At 33.2% G+C, this 18,687-nt stretch overlaps 1 protein-coding gene across 1 annotated transcript; it reads right to left on the bottom strand.

The window, feature by feature from the left end:
* Positions 1-2,201: 2,201 nt before the first annotated feature.
* On the bottom strand, positions 2,202-3,337 carry LOC105771538 (CASP-like protein 1B2). Its single transcript, XM_012592984.2, has 3 exons — positions 3,026-3,337; positions 2,785-2,908; positions 2,202-2,583 (listed from the first exon to the last, which is right to left on the bottom strand). The coding sequence occupies exons 1-3, from the start codon at positions 3,256-3,258 to the stop codon at positions 2,320-2,322; spliced, it is 621 nt and encodes a 206-aa protein (XP_012448438.1). The 5' UTR covers positions 3,259-3,337; the 3' UTR covers positions 2,202-2,319.
* Positions 3,338-18,687: the final 15,350 nt, after the last annotated feature.

Genomic DNA, 18,687 nt, shown 5'->3' on the forward strand with positions numbered 1-18,687 from the left:
ATTTTTGATCTTAATATTTTGCTTAAACCTCCTAAATTTTAGATCAACCTTTAAATAATTGCATCCTTGAGCAAGTCTATTTAAATCTCTTTGTTTATTATACAATACATATCATATTTATTATGTAATTTATATAAAAAATAAATGTAAAAACTTAATTGATAAAAAAATAATTGTTTGGTTTAATATTTCAAATTTAGTTGAAAAATCAACTTGTCAAAAGCCAACCTATTAAACTAGTGTAGGCAATCTTCAACTATTTATTTCAAATAGAAAGATCAAACAACACAGAACAATTTGGAACACCCTACAAGAACCTCTGTCCAAACTTGACAGACACCAAAGCCAACAAACCAGCAAAATCAAACATAGACAACACCCTATCAACTTTATGGACCCCTAATTCAGCCACTAGATTACATTCTCTCTTAGCGAAAATGATGGACCAAACATCAGAACATGGAGCAACTTACAAATTTCTTTAATGATAGGCAGCAAAACTTTAGGGCCCTATAAGTGTTGTTGAACCATTGAACGACATTCTTGCAATCGGATTGAGTTAGAACCTTACACTCCACACCGTTTCGAATAAACAACACAACATTTCATCATGTCTTTTCTCTGTACTGATTCTTAATGTTAATTTTTTACTTGTACAAACGACATTGAATCATGTGTTTTCCCTGTTTTTTATTTCAATGATCATACAAAATTTTATAATTTTTTTTATAAGTTCAGTGGACCTAAACAAGTTCTTACTTTTATTCATTAAAGTTGAAAGCTTGAGGAAACCAACCCACTGTATATTTTGTTCTCCTGTACAGTTTCATTAGATTTCAGTGATCCAGGTAACGTAGATATATCAAAATAGTTTCATAACAGTATATTCCTGTAAAGAAAAGACAAATAAGATTCTGAGTAAAGCCATTTTGACGTAGCATAGAAGGTATTCGATTCTCTTGTACAATTTTGAAGATCTTAGCAAAATCACGTCAACCTCGTCTGCATTTAAGTCTGAAACAATTTATTCCATTAAAAAGTAAAGAACCTCAAGAAATGGCTATGTCAAATTCTATATTAGGTGAACATCACAATGATACTAGATGTGAAATTATGCGATAACAATAGTTTTGATAAGGGGCATACATCCCAAATCCATGTCAGAATTTGAAATTCTGAACAAAACGAGTAAAAGGAATCAGTTGAAGCTTGACATGAATGAGCCTACTAACTCACTATTGACCGACATGTAATCAGAAAAAAAAAAAAAAAGGTTCAGCCCCTATAACTTTTATTTACCTGTTTATTAGAAATTATCCCTAATTTTTATGAAAAAAAATGGATTCTAAAGATCAAATTATTATTCACGGTTCGAAGAGTGAACAGAGAAAGAGAAAAAGAAAGTAACAAATTATTATACCTAGTGGTTTGAGTCTAAGAGAGCTCAAAGCCTAACTGAACTGACTGGATCTGGTTCCAAGCTATACTCACAAACTTTACATGCAGTCTTTTTCTTGATTCATTCAACCCAATCAATGAAACCCCGAAATTTTTTTGTGAGAGATCGCTTTTGGCTGAAGAAAATGAAATCAAACTTTGACCTTTCTATCTTCCTTAAATTTATCACCATCGTCTTTTCCATTACAGGATTCTAATAAGATTTGTTTGATAAAGTTTTCAGTTGATTTGGTTATGATTTTTTCCGTGAAAAGAACTAAATAGTTTAATGTTATCAAACGTTGGTCGTAATTAAAATTATCTACTTCACTTGTTGTAGGGGCATACATAGAAACACAAAATGGGGTAGAGAATTTTGTTCTAGAGTAATACACTTATATTGCATCATAAACAAACTAGTTTTAGAATTAGATATAATTAGTAAAGGATGAGCAACATTAATATTAAATTGTTTTTAACTATTCCTTCTACAATCTACATTGACTCAAATTAATACTAAATATATATATTAATTTCTCAATTTTCATGCCAATAATTTGTCCTACTATTGGTTTTAGATGTTCGTTGGTGAAATCATGGTTGGAAACCTTTAGTATAAACTTTGTATGGTCAATAGTTGTTTTAGTTTTGAGACTGTCTATTTGAACCATGCTGACCCCGACTTATAAACATCATTGACCATAATGTTAATTTACAAAGTTGAATGAAAATAAAATGATTAAAAAGTAATACTAGGACATGCATTTCAAAAATAAGACATATATAGTTGATGAATAAGGCATACATATATAGTTTATGCTAAGTATGACATATTAATAATACAGTCTATGGAAATGGTTCGAGTAAAGTTGATGTTTAGGGTTAATTAGGAAGAGCGATTATATTGTTGTGAGAATTATGGGATGATGAGTTGACAAGTTTATGGTTAAGGATAGATAGGAAAGAAATGAGAAGCATGAGAGCAAGAGCAAGAAATGAAGCAATAAGAGCTCCGGCACCACGGTCACAATATGCTCCAAATTTATCACAAATCTTGTCCCATCTCGCATGAGAATTACCATTTTTTCCCAGCTCCGCCATGAACGCTGCAGCATTTGCTCCACCAGATACCAATGCCAGGTTTAGCTGTCCCATGCACCCATCCATCATCACACAAAGTATATATTAATTAAACAAAACCAAATATATTCTGCATACTTATCTTTAATGAGATGACTTTAATGTTTCAGGAATTAGAAGTTACAAATAGTAAAAATGTAGTAAAGTATTTAATAAAATATAAACAAAAGCAAGCTAAAGTATGTAAAACAATAATCGTCGACGTACCATGTCCAAACTAGCAATCATGGGAAACTGAAAACCCTTGTAATCGAACTTGCTCCCCAACAAATCCATCATTATCATCACCAAGTTGTGGATGCTGACCAGTCCATTAGCTATAGCAAAGAACCTGTACATATACATGCCATGGAAAATATGGAACAGTGCTCAGCTAGATCAGTAATTGATCATAGTATATAATGATGAAGGAAAATGACCGAATATGATAGATAGCTAGGTTTCTTACACAAACGCTGGCGTGTGGTGAAACTTGGCAGTGAGAGTAAGGTTGACAGGGGTAGTTCCAATGGTTGCAACCACAAAAGTTTTGGTTTGTTTGTTGAGAACCATCACAAGAGTTGCAGCTGCTGCGGCAAGAAAGGCAAGCAATCTTAGCCCCAACAAGGTCCATCTGCTCTTCTGCTTTGACCAGATGTGCCCAATAAACATGGGTAATTTCTCTCCACTTTGTAGAGCCATATGGGATACAACGCAACACAAGAACCGGAGCTAGCTTGCTAGAGCCTAGAGTTGATGGAACAAGTTGGAGGTTCATGAATCACCAGGTTCATCCATTTATAAATGTTAAAAAGTATAGTGGGATATCACCAAATCAAAATGGTTGAGTCTAACAACTAAGCGAATTAAGGTTGGATGGTCTTACCAATAATCATCCACTTTAACCATTTTACATAATGTAGGTGTTGGTGGTTGTGAAATTTTTGCATCTCTCGTTTGTTAGCCTTAATATATGGTTTGGTGAAGAAACTTTGGCAATTGCATGGATATAGCATAACATAATTAAATATATAATAGTTCATCATATACTCTATTATTTTGGAATTATGGACGAATAACCGTCATATTTGATGCTCCATTTATGTAGATTATGCCTATTAAGTTTGACATAAATTAAAAATTTTAACTATTTATTTTATGTAAAAAATTTCAACCCTTAAATATATATTAATATAGAATATTTTAGATTGATACGATAGAAATATCATATTGATTAAAAATTTATGTGCATGAAAAGTACAAATATATTGATAAATTTAACGGTTAAATTATTAAAATATTTACATCGATATAAATAGATAGTTTCCTATTTTAAAATTAATATATTATTTCTTAAATTAATAATTGGTTGAATATGCAAATTGTGGAAACACATTTTAATTCCTTAAAACTTGTTCACAATACCTTTTTTGGTAAGAGTTGACAATACCTTTTATCTTTCAATAAAATCAATTGATTAAATTTTTTATAAATTCCATAAGATTTCTGATCCCATTTTGATTTTATATAAAATTTCCGTTATTCGATTTATTCGTCTTGACTTACCTATGCCACTTAATTAGTCCAGTGTACTCTTATACTATTTTAAAATAAAAATAAAATAATTTTATTAATATTTAGGTAATAAAAATAAAATAATTTTAAATTAATATTTATGTAATAAAAATAAAAATAAAACAAAATTTATTATTTAATTTTTAATTCGTTCAATTAATCTTGTTTGAATTTGAAAATTTCTCATTCAAGATTCATCATGCAAGTCAATTTATTGGGTCAAAGTTAATCAAGATAAAGTTAGAAAATTTAAATGGTGGGGTAAATTAAAGCGTTTATTAAAATTATATAAATTAATACATAATATTAATTATTGATAAACCTATGTATATGATTAAATGTAAAATTATTACAAATTTATTAAAACAATAATTGAAAGAAAAGGTACATCAAATAAATTTGAATAATATTTTCTTTTAACGCTTTCTCATGTGTTGAAACTGTTGAATTATATTCTCTTTGTTAATGTTATTAAAATATATCTTTATATTATCTCAATAATTTTGATGATAATTTGTAATCTTAGTTCTCATTCTTGGATAGACGGAAGGTTTTCAATAATAAACTCAACTTGACTCTTTTGATCCTTTTTCAAATTGATTTGTATCTCACTTTGACTATTCACTCTTTTTTCTTGTTGCTATTCTACTACTTCACTAGTAAACTTTCTTTTAAAATATTTTTCCACTCATGTTAAATATTTAGAACAAATAAATCTAAGCCATAAACACAAAAATTTTGTAATAGCCCGATTTTTAGTGGTGTTGAAAACGGTGGTTTTGAAATCCCGTTCTTCGATGATCGAGTCTGTAAACATTATTAATTAATATTTATGATTTAATTTTAGTATTTATTGAATTTTGGTCTGACAACTTTGTTAAATTGATAGTTAACTAAGGTATAAGTATAGTGATCCTAAAGTCGGTGGTGTCGAAAATGAAGTATTGAGACTTCGTTTTGAAAAATGAGTTCGTAAATAATTTTATTAAATATTTATGTAGTTATTTAATAGGTGAATTGAATTTTGAATAAGTAATTTCGTTTAATTAGTGACTAATTAAGGTATAATGACTAAATCATAAAAGTTGTAAAAATTAATTGTTATAGACTTTTAAATGTTAAAGGACTAAAGTAGTGATTTAACCAAAATAAAAATGGAAAATAAACCATTTTAGAACTTGGTGGACCATTTGGTACGAATTTTAATTAAAACAATGCTAAATTATATTTATATTATTATATGTAAATAGATAAAACAAAGATGATAAGGGAAAGAAAAGAGAATTCATTTCTTTCCTCGTACCGAAACAAGAGAAAAGGAACGTGGAGGAAACGGCTTAGAATTTAATCTTTTAGCAACAAATTGTTAAGCTTAATTTAGTTTTATTTTTATAATTTTTATGTTTTTGAAATCATGAGAGCTTGATTTAGCGTATTAATTTCCCGTAATTGTTAAAGTTCATAAAACATGTCATTGATGAATGCTTAAAGTTTTAGTGTTAAATTGTTAGATTTGAAGCTTAGATATGAAAAAAAAAAACTAATTTGTAAAGTGAAATTTGTTAGTTTTGAACTTAAGGACTAAAAAGCAATAATTGTTACACCCGAACATTAGGAAAGGTGGGAAGTTAATCGAATAAAATAGTAAGTTGACAGACTCTACTGAAAAACTTGAAAAATTTTGTGGCAGGTTCATAATTAGTTAAGATATAATTCCGGTTCGGTTAAGTTGGAATTAGCTGGTTTCTTGGTGGGAGACAAAATGATTGCTGATGGATGGTTACTTTGGGCCCTAAACCGCACGTAAGAAGGGTTATATATACGTGAGTGGAGGAATTTTCTGAAGGCAGAATTCTCCTCATTTTTGTTTTACTTTCTTTCATTCTCCATCGTCTTCTTTGGTTTCGCTGAAGGAAAGAAAATTGAGGAAACCGCTGCATGGGGCAGCGGTTGTGAGGATTGAAGTCAGGAAGTAGAGAATCTGAGGAACGGGTAAGCCTTTATATATTTTTGTATTGTGGATTGAAAAGGAGGAGAAAGTATTTTTGAAATCTCTATGAGCTTTGAATGATGTTGAATTCTGGGTTTTGATGTTTGAATACCTTTGGTTTAAGCAATATATATATGGTTCTCATGCTTAACTATTAGGACAAAGGAGCCTCTTGCGTTTCGACAAGCTAAGCTGATGGGGACGAAGGATTTAAGGTGAGTTTCTATCTACTTTTGATGATTGATGATGTTGTGTTGTTTGTATGAACCGTGTTTGTGTTTGCTCTGAGTTTTCTTGAGTCTACGAATTGTGTATGAAAACGGTGAATGAGTATGTTGTGTATGCTTGCAACTATGTTCATTGATGACAAATGGTTGTGAATTGATGTATTAATAAACCGCGGACTATATTTTATAGTAACATGTAACACCCGGGACTAGTGGATCTAAAGTTTTGGCGTATAGTAGTAAACAATCTGGTTGGCAAAGTGTAATTCACCCAAATGATTACTTTGGCATATATTGGGAGCATATAACAACTGCCACATGAGTAATTAAGAATTTGATTTCATGATATTTTTCTTTATTAAGGAGAAGTTCGTGTTAAGCGATAAAAGGGTAAGTAAGGAGTGAGTATTCGCCAAAGGATTGGTAACCGTAGTTTGTCTGGAATAGTGTGCTAATTAGGTTTTATGTAATATGGTTAGAATGCAACTATACAGTGTAATTTGATAGTTTCAAATGCAGGGTATTTATTCATATTTATTTATATTTATTTCGAAAAATGTAGGCCATTATGAAGGCAAGTTCTGAAATGTATGACACTTGTCGAGTTATATTAAGTGAATTAAGAATATATATATTCTGTTGAAGAGTTTTAGAGGGGAGTTTTCTCCTTCTTAATTGTCCTATCCTCTGGTTCATCTAATATGATCCAATGGTATTTCTTCATCTTTAAACTGAAAGCTAAGGATCTAAATCTAATCAGTGGTTATTCCATCCTTGGGTAAGTATTACTTTTTTGTATGTTAAATTCTGAAAGAGTAAATCGGTAATAGTTGCATGAACAGTAAGATGTAAGTATAACACTTTGCATGGGAGTTATCAATGCTCAAGTTGAAGGTAATTTATGTACGAATGATTTTTAATGGTATTCATATGTTCTGTTGGAAACACAAAAATAAATAAACTTTTTCAGCCCTTTTAAGCTTTAATTCATGCAGTTTCGTAGTAAATTTTGTTGAAATTCATACTTTAATTATAAAATAATTAATTTGCACTAAAATTATTAAAATATTAAATTTTAATTATTTTTATAATAAAATTTTACAAATTTGGTTTATTTTCGACAGTTTTGCACAAAAAGGTGAAAATTGGCTCAGCAGACACCTCGAAAGGCTCAAACCGTTAGGGGTAATTTTTGCATCAAGTGAATCAAGAGCATGGCTAAATTATTTTCAAGTCAAGTATGGTCCAATAATGATTATTATACATACTTTATATTTAATTTTTATGCAACATTGGTTGGGTCAAAAATTAATATAAAGTCTGAAGAAGAAAATGGCCTAGTGTGCTAAGTATAGAGGACTGAACCACCAAGGAATTGGACAGCCCCAAACCATTCCTATAGCTGATCCAATCAGCTAATTTTAACTGATTTTCATACTGGAAAATCATCCTTTGAGGTTCCCTTAAATGCTATTCAAACCCCTCCACTTTTTGCCTCAAGCTAAATATAACAAAGTTTGAAACATCCAAACTTGCTCAATGCATGACCCGGCCAAGGGAGCTTGAATAGCTGAAATTTATTTGCTATTTTTAGTAGCCATTCCCACATATAAGTACCCTTATTCCTTTCCTCATTTCACACACCATTCATTCCTACACATCTCTCTCTTTCACTTATTTTCTCTATTCCATTCCCTTCTTTGTTTCCCCCATTTTTCTTGTTCATTCCCTTGCCGATTTCCCTCTTGAAGAAGAGCTTCCATCCACCTTGGATTAGCATCATTCAAGTGTTCGTGAAGGCCTTGGATCGATAGAACAAGAAGAGAAGGAGATGAGTGCACTAGTCTGGCTTTGGAGAAATACTAGATTTGCTTTCTTGTTCCCTTCTCTTTAATTTTCATGATTATGTTGTGATCATGAACATGAATATTTTTTGTGTTGTTAATTAAAATAAATTAAATTTAATTCGTGTTAGATTGATTACATTCTATCCACTTAAAATATTATAATCGTGTTTGTGTTGTTATTAGGCCTTGGTAATTTGTTCAATTAAATAAAATCATGCCTATGTTATACTTGCATTATAATTGTAAGGTAACAAATGAATTAATTATTAATCATATTGAAATTGTAATTAATTGACACAATATTTAATTGGTGCATGTTTAATCTTCTAAGGTAGCTAAAGGTAAAATTAGCGATGGTATTAAACAATACATTAGCATTGCATAACTTGTAAGATTATTTGATTAAATTGTTTCAATGTATAAATATATTGTTACTTCACTTAATCTTATACTTGCTTATAAAATTGATTAATTTTTGAATTGACATAGTAATATGTTCAAGAGATTAATTGGTTTAGTAAGTTTGTATGTCTATTAGTTAGCAAAATACTAAGTTGCCGTGAAACTATTCTTAACAACATGAACATGAGTTTAGTAATTTTAAGTTAAAGAATGTAATTGATCTAACACAATTATGTCATATTGATTAAAACCCATCTTTTGAAATCGTTCATTGGAATTTTTACTTTTATTTTTCTTACTTAGTTAATTTTTAGTTGTTAGATCACTTCGTCAAATAAACTATTGTTTTCTCCACCAATTGTTTAATTTCACATTTCATAAATATTATTTTCACTGTCCCTGTGGGTACAATAACTTGACATTTACTTGTCTCTTTATTACTTGATAACGATTGTGTACACTTGCACATTTCTATCGTTTCAAGTTTTTGGCGCTGTTGCTAGGGACTGTTTTAAAAGACATTATTTGTGAAATTTTTAATTTTGGTTTATTTTTTGTTTAATTCTAATTTTTTTTGTGATTGTTTCAGGTGTTTATGAGTATTGATCAAATTATCGACTTATTCCTCGTAGACCTTGAAGTTGAAATGACTTTTCGACAACGAAGAAGACATGCAGTTCTAAAAAGGACTGAAGAGATGAACTTTGAAAATCAAAATCAAGGAAATGGAGCAAATCATGCTCAAAATCCTATCCTTATTGCTAATGATAGGAATAGAGCTCTAAGACAGTATGTCGTTATAACAGCCTGCTTTCAGTGAAATTAAAACAGTGGTTCCGGGCCCACAAATCCGATGTGAGAATATTTATTTTATTATTATTTTAGTGTCTACGAAATATTAGCAAGGTCGTATAAAAATTTCGTTAAGAAATTTATTGTTTGCATGTTTAATTTGGTGAAAAGAACTAAATCCAAAAAGATTCAAAATTAGAGTTCTATAAGTTAAAAGTACCAAATGGTTATGAAATTAAATGGTTAAAGGATTTATATGGTAATTAGACCATTTTTATTTTGAGTGGAAATTTATGGACATAAAATGAAGTGTTTTTAAGGTTAATTAATAAGGTTAAATTAGTAAGTTAATAAATATGTTAATGTAAATTAAAGAAAACAAAGATATCATCTTTGTTATTGTCTTCTTCCACCGATTATTGAAGAATAGAAAGCCATTGATAGGGTTTTAAACCTTCGGTTATATCTTCCTTGCATGTAAGTGTGTTTTCATCTCGTTTTTATTGATTTTATGTTTTTGGGATCGTTATAGCTTAATCTAGCTACCCAAGGGATTATTTGCAAAATTGTTAAAGGGTTAGGGTTTTTCCATGAATGTGGTCATATGATTTTTGATTTTTGATGGAAGAAAATGAACCTTTGTTGATAAAGAAATAACTTTTGTAAAGTGATTTTTGTTGAAATTGTCAATTAGGGATTTATTTGTAAAATATGTAAAACTTATGGAGAGATTGTGAAATAGTGATTAGTATGAGTTGCCATGGGTTCATAGTGAATTCAGTTAGCTTTGTATGTGGATGAAATTGCATGAATTTCAATTTACAGGCTTAAGGACTAAATTGTAAAGAAGTTAAAATATTAAGGGTTAAAATATAAATTTGCAAAACTATGTATTTTGGACTAAATTGAATAGAATGAATATTGAATGCATTGAATTTGCTTATTTAGATCAAGTTAAGCCTCGTATGGATCTAGATCGAGGGAAAGATAAAGTATCGGATTAGTCGATCCTATGTCGTCGTTTTTGTGATCAAGGTAAGTTCATAGTATTTAGATGCATAATTGAATTTCCATATATATATATATATATATCTTCATCTTATAACTATATAATTAAATACTTACGTTAATTATACCTGATTGCACATACGTGCCCCTGTTTGTACTTTGGTACCCCTGATTGCACATATGTGCCACTGTATGTACTTTGGTGCCCTTGATTGCACATATGTGCCCCTGTTTGTACTTCGGTACCTCTGATTGCACATACGTGCCCCTATTTTTACTTTGGTACCCCTGATTGCACATATGTGTGCCTGTTTGTACTTCATTAGCCTTGATTGCACATACATGTCCCTATTTGTACTTCGATACCCCTAATTGCACATACATGCCCCTGTTTGTACTTCGGTACCCCTGATTGCAATACGTGCTCCTTTTTGTACTTCGGTACCTCTAATTGCACATACGTGCCGCTGTTTATAGTTCGATAATTTCATTTGAGTAAAATAAGAGTTGTATTGAATTGATGTTAAGTTAAAAGATTTACTATGTTCTTACTAAGCTCTGTAAGCTTATACGTTTTTGTGTATTATTTTGTAGATCGTTATTGCTAACTTTTTGGATGGATCAAATCCATGACTCACACTATCCATCGATGTTGGTAGTTCTTGTTCTCTCTAGGGTCGTGGCATGTATATGTGGCTATATAGGTTGTTTTGGTACATTATGGAAAATTACTAAACTAAGTGGTTAGGTACTTTTCTAAGTTTGTGAATAGATATCTTTTGGTACAAATAGTATGGTATGAAAGTAAACACTTGTGGATTGTTTTGGTTTGTGATGAATTAAGTTGTTATGTTTGGCTTGTAAATATGGTATTATCGTTGGTGTGCTTGTGGCACTTTGATGCTTTGTTTATTGGTATAAATATGACCAATTTGGTATGTTTGAATGTGATTTGATATATGGTCAATTGTGCTATGGCTTGGTATGGAAACATGTAGTTGTATAAGGTTCACTTATGGACAAATAAGTTTATGTTTAGGTTGATTTGATGAATTGTGGTTGAGGTGCCTTTTGGCATATTGGTTGTATGGATAAATGGTGTAATGATTTAGTCATTTTATGCATGTTTTAGGTATGTTTCAAGGCTTGAATGTATGTGCAAATGGCTCATGGGATCATAATGTATTAGAGTGAAGGAAATGACTTGAATTTGGCCTACTTCTTGTCCACACGGCCAAAGACACGGGCGTGTGTCTCAGCCGTGTGTGACACACAGCCATGCGGCACAGTCGTGTGTCCCCTGTAGGTTTCAAAGGGTTGCAAGTCAAACAGTTACACAGCCTGGCACACAGGCGTGTGGCTTGGCCATGTGGCCCAAGTCAGAGAGTTGCACGGGCACTGACACGGGCACGGGCTAGGACACGTCCGTGTGTACCTATTTCGAATGTTACATAGCTTGAGACACGGGCGTGTGTCTCAGCCGTGTGAGTCACATGGCTTGGCCACACGGTCGTGTTACCCCTGCAGTGTGAAATTTTCTATCTTTTTCCATAAGGTTCAAAATGTTTCTGATTTAGTCCTAAATTTTTTCTAAAGTATTTCTAATGCCTTGAGGGCTTGAATAAGAGACGATATGCAAATGTTTGAATTTTTAAGGTTCAAACGGGGCGCGATAATTGTCGTACGTCATTGGATATGTGATCGGTATTTATACATGGAAATTATACAAGTCACATACATATAACTCAATTAAAACATATAAATATTCAATTTAATTACACGAACTTAAGTCGATGAGTATACGTAGATACGAAGGTGATTAATCCAAGATTTTCTCTTTGCCTCGATCTAATTTCGTACGAGGTCTGTCTTGATCTATACGGATAAATTTAATTCAATTTAATATATTTCTCATTCAATTTAATCCAAAACATGTTTTTATAAAAATTACCATTTTGCCCCTATACTTTTAATTGTTTGCAATTTAGTCATTAGTTCATAAAAATGGAAATTTACACAATTTCACTACAACCCACTATAGCTGAATATCAAATAGGTCCTTAGCATGCACTATACTTCAATTACTTCACAATTTCACCATGTAATAATTCCTATTTTTTAATTTAGTCCCTATTTGACAATTTTACTAAAAATTCCTTTACAAAAGTTGTTTATCTCACAACAACCATTAATTTTCTATCATCAAACTTCAAAATTCAAGCATGTTCATCAATGGTAAACCCTAATAGTTTGACAGTTTCACAAATTAGTCCTTGAGCTACCTAGATTAAGCTTGAACGATCCCGAAAATGTATAAATCAGTAAAAACGGGACAAAAATGCATACCTAATTGAGCATTCAAAGATAGTCGAACCTAGCTTCAAGAAAAATGGCTTCTTTTTGTTTGAAATTTTGATTGAATAAAGAAGAAAAAGATGATACTTTTATTTGGTTTTATTTAACTTATCTTTAATCACCTGTTTACTTAATTAACCTTTAAAATTAATCAAAATTACACAAAATACCAAGCCATCATATTCCAGTATCACAATTACGGTGTAATTACCATATAAGAACTTCCACTTTAAAGTTCTATAGCTATTTAATACCTTTAGCTATTAGGACTCAACTTTTGCACTTTACTCGATTTAGTCCTTTTTATCAAATTGAACATGTAAATGGTAAAATTTCTTAACGAAATTTTTATACGCCATTTCTATCATACTGTAGGTGATAAAAGAATAATAAAATCAATTTTTTGACTTTGGATTTTTGGCCTTGAAACCACTATTTTTAATTTCAATAAAAATAGGCAGTTACAACTCTCCCCCGTAAAAAGATTTTCATCCCCGAAAATCTTACCAGAAAAGAGGTTTGAATATTGCTTTCTCATAGCTTCCTCAGGTTCCTAGGTAGCTTTTTCTATTCTATGTCGTTGCCAGAGAACTTTTACTAAAGCTATGTTCTTGTTTCTCAATTCTTTCACCTCTTGTGTCAGAATTCTGATCAGTTCCTCACTTATGTCATATCAGACTGAATCTGGATATTCGTTGGGGAAATAACATGTGAAGGGCCAGATCGGTACCCTCGTAACATAGACACGTGAAAGACATTATGAATATTTTCTAGTTTTGGTGGTAAAGCTAATCGATACTCAACAAGTTTGATTCTTTTAGTAATCTCATACGACCCGATAAATCACGAACTCAACTTCTCTTTGCGATCGAATCGATGAACTTTCTTCCAAGGTGATACTTTCAAGAATACTCTGTCGCTGACTTGGAACTCTATGTCTTTATGTTTAAGATCTGCGTACGATTTCTGATGATTGTAAGCTGCTTTCAAGCTATCTCAAATTACTTTCACTTTTTCTTCAACCTCACATTAAATTAACCCTGTGTATCTTTTTCTCACTAAGCTCGGTCTAGTATAATGGAGTTCGACATTTATGACCATAGAGAGCCTCATATGGTGTCATTTTTGTACTTGACTGAAAACTGTTATTATACGCAAATTCGACTAACAGTAAATGTTCCTCCGAGTTTCCTTTGAACTCTAACACACAACAACGAAACATATCTTCAAGAATCTGAATCACACGTTTGGACTGACCATTGGTCTGAGGGTGAAATGCAGTGCTAACATGCAACCGTGTACCAAGAGCTTCCTATAACTTTCTCCAGAATCTCAATGTAAACTGGAGATCTCTATCCGAAATAATGGAGACTGACACTCCGTGTAATCTGACAAACTCAGAGCCATATAACTCAGCCAATCTGTCAAGGGAGAAATCTGTACATACTGGAATAAAACGTGTAGACTTTATCAAATGATCTACGATAACCCAGATGACATCTTTCTTTCTCGGTGACAAGGGTAAACCCAATGTGAAATCAATAGTAACTTTATCCCATTTCCACTCCGCTAACATCACTAGCTGTAATAGTCCTGAAGGTACCTGATGTTCGACTTTAACTTGCTGACATACCAAGCTTCTTGATACAAAATCAAAAATCTCGTGTTTCATTTCTGACCACCAGTACATCTATCTCAAATCACTGTACATTTTATTGCTTCCTGGATGAATAGTCAAGCTACCACTATGAGCTTCGTGTAAGATTCTCTAAATGAGCTCTGGATTCTTTGGTACACAAACTCTACCACTAAACAATAAACAATCATCAGGTCCTATCTGAAATTCTGAATCAGAAGTCAAGTCACACTGTGCCCGTTTAACTAACAAATCATCATTACATTTCTGAGCTTCACAGATCTGTTGTAAAAACATCGGTCTAGCTTTCAACTCAGCCAAGATCAAACCATCGTCAGGCAATGTCAGTCGTGTATTCACTGCTTGCAGAGCAAATAAAGATTTTCTACTCAGAGTGTCAGCAACTACATTCGCTTTTCCCTGATGATAATCAATGATCAACTCATAATCTTTTAACAGCTTGAGCCATCTACGCTGTCTCTGGTTCAAATCTTTCTGCGACATCAGATACTTCAAACTCTTGTGCTTAATAAATATATAACATTTTTTGCCAAACAAATAGTGTAGCCAAATTTTTAATGCAAACATAATAACTGCCAACTCTAAGTCATGTGTCAGATAGTTCCTTTCATGCGACTTTAATTGTCTGGAAGCATAAGCTATTACTTTGCCTTCCTGCATCAAAACACAACGTAAACCATTTAAAGATGCATCACTGAAAATCAGAAATTCTTTACCCGATTCTGGCTGAACCAAGACTGGTGCTTCGGTCAACAATGCTTTCAACTGGTTAAAATTTTGCTGACATCTATCAGACCATTCAAACTGCGTCATCAGTGTAGCTATCATTGAGAACCCTTTGAAAAATCTTCGGTAATAGCCAGTTAATCCCAAAAAACTTCTAACTTTAGATACGTTTCTCAGTGGTTTCTAGTCAACAACTGCTGAAATTTTACTCGAATCAACTCTGATTCCTTCAGCTGATACTATATGTCCCAGAAAATCAACTTCTTGGAGCCAAAACTCAAATTTGCTAAATTTAGCAAAGAGTTGTTTATCTCGCAGGGTTTGCAAAACAATTCTCAAGTGTTCCGCATGCTCAAACTCTTCTCGAGAATAGATTAGAATGTCGTCAATAAATACCACCACAAATCTGTCTAAATACAATCTAAAGATTCTATTAATCAAATCCATAAATAATGTAAGTGCAATAGTTAAACCAAACGGCATCACAAGAAATTCGTAGTGTCCATACCTGGTTCTAAATGCAGTTTTCGGCACATCTGAATATTTAACTCGTAGTTGATAATAACCAGAATGAAGATCAATCTTCGAGAATACTGTGGCACATTTCAAGTTATCGAATAGATCATCAATACAAGGCAGTGAATATTTCTTCTTGATTGTAACTTTGTTTAGTTGACAGTAGTCTATACACAATCTCATTGATTCGTCCTTTTTCTTAACGAACAGAACCGGTGCACCCTAAGGTGAAAAAATGGGTTGAGCAAAACCCCTATCTGTCAACTCTTGCAGCTGTGCTTTTAACTCTTTCAATTTGGTAGGAGCCATTATGTAAGGTGATATCGATATCGGTGATGTTCCCAGTACAAGTTCTATAGCAAACTCAACTTCTCTAACCAGCAGTAATCCAGGTAACTCCCCTGGAAACACATCGGGATACTCACAAACCACTGGAATTGATTCAAGCTTCGATTCAGACACTTTAGTAACCAATACATAAGAAAGGTAAGCATTGTAACCTTTTCCCACATTTCTGCATTGACATTGCTGATAGCACAATAGGTAACCCACTCGGATTACCTTATTCAATACAAAGCATCTCACCATTCTGACATTTTAACACGATAAGATTTCATCTACAATTTACAATAGCATCATGGAAAGTTAGTCTATCAATGCCCAAAATCACATTGAATTCATCAAACGGTAATAACATCAAATCAGCCGAAAAACTATAACCTCGTGTTGCAAACTTTATCAACTAGCACATACTGACCTAGGGGGCTCGATACTTTAACCATGAATACAGTGGACACAATAGGTAAATTCTTACTAGACACTAAATTTGTGCACACATATGAATGAGTGGATCCCAGATCAATCAAAGCAGTAATATCAGTATCATAAATAGAGAAAGTACTGGTAATAACATCTGGTGCAGAAACATCCTCTCGTGTGCGAATAGCATAAGCCCTAGCTGGTGCTCGTGGCTCAGATCTTACAGTAGAATCTTTCGTTACACCACGACTACCACTCACATTTCTAGGATAACGAGGTGGTCTACCTTTCGCAGTAATATTGCTCGGCCTCGTAGTTTGAACTTTTTTTCTCATATTTCTCTGGAAATCTCTAAGACAATGGTCTAAGGAACCACACCTGAAACACACGTTGTTCTTCACTCGACATTCACCATAATATGGTCTCTTACAGTGTTTACACTCGGGTCTGACATCTCTGACACTACCCATACTCGCTACAGATGTAGCCTAAGGTTTTGGACTGGAGTGTCGGGTACTTCTGTCTCTACTAGAATAACCTACAGAAGCTATAAAATGGTTGTGATGTTCTTTTGATTTCTTTGATACTGACTGATATGTCTTCCCAACTGATCTCTTTTTCGAGTCTCTAGCTCTAAAATCAGCACATCTTTTCTCTTTACTCAGTTCTTTGGCCTTATGTGCCCGACCAACTTGTACAACGAACTCTTTCAGTTCAGGAAATCCAACCAGAAGCTTAATGTTTTCGTTTAACCCTTCTTCAAATATTTTACACATGGCAGTCTCAGTTGGAATACACTCTCGGGCATATTTGCTCAGTTTAACAAATTCCTGGTCAAACTCTGACACAGTCATAAGGCCTTGTTTGAGCTCTAGATCTTTACGTTTCTGATCTAAAAACCTCTAAGAAATATATTTAGTTCGGAACTCGATTTGGAAAAATTTCCAGGTGATCCGCTCTCTTGGCACAACATGTTCCACCATTAGTAAGCCAAATTTTTCAATAATGATATCACGCATTTAACACACTCGACTGGTGAATAGGATAACTCATCAGAAACCCTGATTGTATTCTCTAACAAGAATTCAGCTCTCTTGGGATCATATTTAGTAGTAGCTCGAAATTCTTTAGCCCCGTACTTACGAATCTTATCAACAGGTGGCTTACTAACTCATATTGGTTCCATACCTTGAGGAATAATGGGATTCGGTGGGGGAATAGGAGGGGGTGGAGGTTGTTGAGTAGTCGGGTTCGTCCGTACGAACTTAGTGACCTATTCATTTATCATTTGGAAGAAGGCTTCCTTAGCCTCTCCTCTCTGGCCATCAGATACGGGCCTCGTATCGCTCGAAGCTACTCCGTGAACGGAGGCTTGAACGTTGCTCTCAACATCATCAGAATCAGCTCAGTTGGATGTTAGTTGGATATCACACTATCATAGGTTATATAATGGCATGTATGGCTAGACTCATACATGCTACGTCCAGTCTGAGAATCGACTAAACCGTAGCTCTTATACCAATAAATGTAACACCTCTAACCTGTATCCATCGCCGAAATAGGGTTACAGAGTATTACCAGAGTTTACATTACAAACAAATAAAATTTTGAAAATTTCATAACATATCAATATTCATATAAAAAACCAATAAAAATCATTCATACTGTCCCATATACGGGCCCTTGAGGCTTAAAATATGCATTAGAAACAAGTCAGGACTAAACCAGAAACTCAGAGAATTTTTCAGAAAACAATGAAAAATTTCAAAGCTGCAGGAGTCACACGGCCGTGTGGCCAGGCCATGTGTGCATTCAAAATAGGGACATACGGCCGTATCCCAGCCTGTGTTCGTGCTCGTATAACTCTCTGACTTGGTCAGACGACCAAGCCACAAGCCCGTGTACTAGGCCATGTACCCTTCAAATTAAATTTACACGCTCGTGTGCTAGGTCGTATGCTAGGCCATGTAACACTTATGCACAACCTAGATCAACCAAAACTAGGGAAGGAAATGACCACAATTTAATTTTTATAACCCATCTTGGTGAAATCACTCTAGTTTTTCTTGGAGTAACCAAGGGACTGGACCTAGTAACACTTATGCACAACCTAGATCAACCTAGCCATCTGTATTTACTCAACAATTTCAGAAATCAACTCAAGCTGAACATTCTAATAGCCTAGAGAATCTATTGAAGGCGTATATGGCAAAAAACTGAAGCCACTTTGTAACACCCCAAACCCGACCTAGACGTTATGGTCGGATCTGATGTGTC

Source organism: Gossypium raimondii, chromosome 6 (genome assembly GCF_025698545.1).
Source record: "Gossypium raimondii isolate GPD5lz chromosome 6, ASM2569854v1, whole genome shotgun sequence".
NCBI lineage: Eukaryota > Viridiplantae > Streptophyta > Magnoliopsida > Malvales > Malvaceae > Gossypium > Gossypium raimondii.